Genomic DNA, 2,500 nt, shown 5'->3' with positions numbered 1-2,500 from the left:
GTTCACAAACACACACACACACACACACACATGCACACTCACACACACACCCACACTCACTCCTCTGTGTGGTCTGTGTGTAGGCTGTGACTCTGGTTTTTGAGAGGGACTCGCCCTTGTTGCCACGGCGATGTGCAAGCCCAGACAGGAGGAGCACCCTGACGGCGCCTAGCAACGCTGCATCACGCAACAACAGCTGCCCCGTCATCACCATGACAACACCTTACTCCATCCATCCCAACGACTACAGCTTCGTGTCTGACGGTGAGTGTGGCCCTCATGCACACGCACACGCACACGCACACGCACACGCACACGCACACGTACACGCATACACACACACACACACACACACACACACACACACCTTCCACAAACCTGGCAGATCTTTTGGGCTGTTTGGGTCCTTCACACGCCCAGGTGGAACTCTGAAGGGCTAGAACTCTGACTTGGATACAGCATGTGCCTAGATGACTGAACACTCTAGAGGACTGAACACTCTGATGACTGAACACTCATGTGCCTAGATGACTGAACACTCTAGATCAGGGGTCCCCAACCTTTTTTGTACCACGGACCGGTTTAATGTAGGCATCATTTTCACGGACCGGCAGATAAATACAGCAAAAATAAAATAACGCGACCGGCATAAAAACGAATGTTAAGTGCATGAAAAATACAACTCACCATTGTACTGACTTGTACTTTAACCTATAAAGCAGTGGTTCTCAAAGTGGGGGCCGCGGACACTCTCCCGGGGGGGCGCAATGTCACAGACGGAGGAAAAAAAACGTAGAGGACCTATGACTGTTTAGTGAAAGCTCCCTCCGTGGCGAAATGCAAAGGGCTGGACTGACACAAACAAATCAAATACACAGTTTCATTTCTGATCCACCAAAAAAACGGAGAGTTATCATTTGAACGCGAGTTGCACCTATGCTTCCGTGTATAAAAGTAACTGCAGGGACAATTCTGGCATTCATGAAAGTTTTCTCATCTGGGATTTGTTTTTAACTTGGACCAGAATTTAAGAACGCTAAATAGCAGTGGTGAATCAGCCAGATTGTTTTTAAGGGCTTAATTTGTGAGAAACCGTTGGTGATTGTGTTCACGTCAATTCTACAGACATCCTCCGATTTAAATAATTATAAAAATAAAAAATATGAGAATATTTTAATCATTAACAATTACGTTTCACATTTAAATGTATGCTTCTAAGAGGCATCGTAATGTTCTAAAAAAGCACTACACGAACACTGCAAATATAAGTGAATAAATAAATAAGCATTATGGACACATTCTGCAACAGTAGCCTACCTCCACCTCTGCAATGGTGAAGTTAGGTCTGCGTTTAATCCACCGGTGCTTGCTTTCTGCTTTGACATGATTTTGATCAGTCTGAAGTGGATTTCGCGTTGCTGTGGAGTCTGTGGATTGTGCACACGTCTATTCAGTTGCATGCCTCTAAGAACGTTTGTTTCTTACTCATTTTCGCTAGTTTGCGTGCTTGTTTTTTGAGTAACATATCTCGTGACCGAGAAAAGGGTCTTGACGTGTCAAGAGGCACAGGCGAATGTTACATCGGGGAAAATCCGGTTGTTTTTCAAAATAAAACACCTTTCAGACTCTAATAATGAATACAACGGAAATTATATAAATTATTTATTCTTTCTTTGCGGCCCGGTAGGAAATGCCTCACGGACCGGTACCGGGCCGCGGCCCGGTGGTTGGGGACCACTGCTCTAGATGACTGAACACTCATGTGCCTAGATGACTGAACACTCATTCAATCTCTCTCTCTCCCCTCCATCCCAACCTCACTCTCTCTCTCCCTCTCTCCCTCCCTCTCTCTCCCTCTCTCCCTCCCTCTCTTTCCCTCTCTCTCTCTGTTTGCCTCTCCTCAACCATCTCTCTCTCTCTCTCTCTCCTCATCTCTCTCTCTCTCTCTCCTCATCTCTCTCTCTCCCTTTGTCTCTCCTCATCTCGCTCGCTTTCTCTCTTTCCTCATCTCTCTCTCCTCATCTCTCTCTCCTCATCTCTCTCTCTCTCCTCATCTCTTTCTCTCTCCTCATCTCTCTCTCTCTCTCCTCATCTCTCTCTCTCTCTCCTCATCTCTCTCCCTCTCTCTCTCTCTCCTCATCTCTCTCTCTCTCCTCATCTCTCTCTCTTTCTCTTCATCTGTCTCTCCTCATCTCTCTCTCCTCTCTCTCTCCTCATCTCTCTCTCTCTCTCTCTCTCCTCATCTCTCTCTCTCCTCATCTCTCTCTCTCTCTCCTCATCTCTCTCTCTCTCTCCTCATCTCTCTCTCCTCCTCTCTCTCTCCTCATCTCTCTCTCTCTCTCCTCATCTCTCTCTCCTCATCTCTCTCTTTCTCTCTCTGTTTGTCTCTCCTCATCTCTCTCTCTCTCCTCATCTCTCTCTCTCTCTCCCCCAGACAACATCATGGAGGTGAGTCTGCGGAAGCGTCTGAATGGTCTTGGTTTTAGTTTCCTGCTGGCGG

General features: G+C 46.9%; 1 protein-coding gene across 2 annotated transcripts in view; it reads left to right on the top strand.

The window, feature by feature from the left end:
* Positions 1–2,500, top strand: part of frmpd2 (FERM and PDZ domain containing 2) — a 51,108-nt gene that overhangs the window by 32,745 nt on the left and 15,863 nt on the right. For both annotated transcript variants that reach the window (XM_031568956.2, XM_031568950.2), the window contains exons 25-26: positions 84–264; positions 2,435–2,500. The exon at positions 2,435–2,500 is cut by the window's right edge and continues 146 nt beyond it. In XM_031568956.2, coding sequence (XP_031424816.1) covers positions 84–264; positions 2,435–2,500 — 247 coding nt within the window. The remainder of the gene's footprint in view (positions 1–83; positions 265–2,434) is intronic.

The sequence above is a fragment of the Clupea harengus genome, chromosome 1 (genome assembly GCF_900700415.2).
Source record: "Clupea harengus chromosome 1, Ch_v2.0.2, whole genome shotgun sequence".
NCBI lineage: Eukaryota > Metazoa > Chordata > Actinopteri > Clupeiformes > Clupeidae > Clupea > Clupea harengus.
Note: the sequence above shows the minus strand (reverse complement) of the source record. Positions and strands in the feature narration are given on the sequence as shown.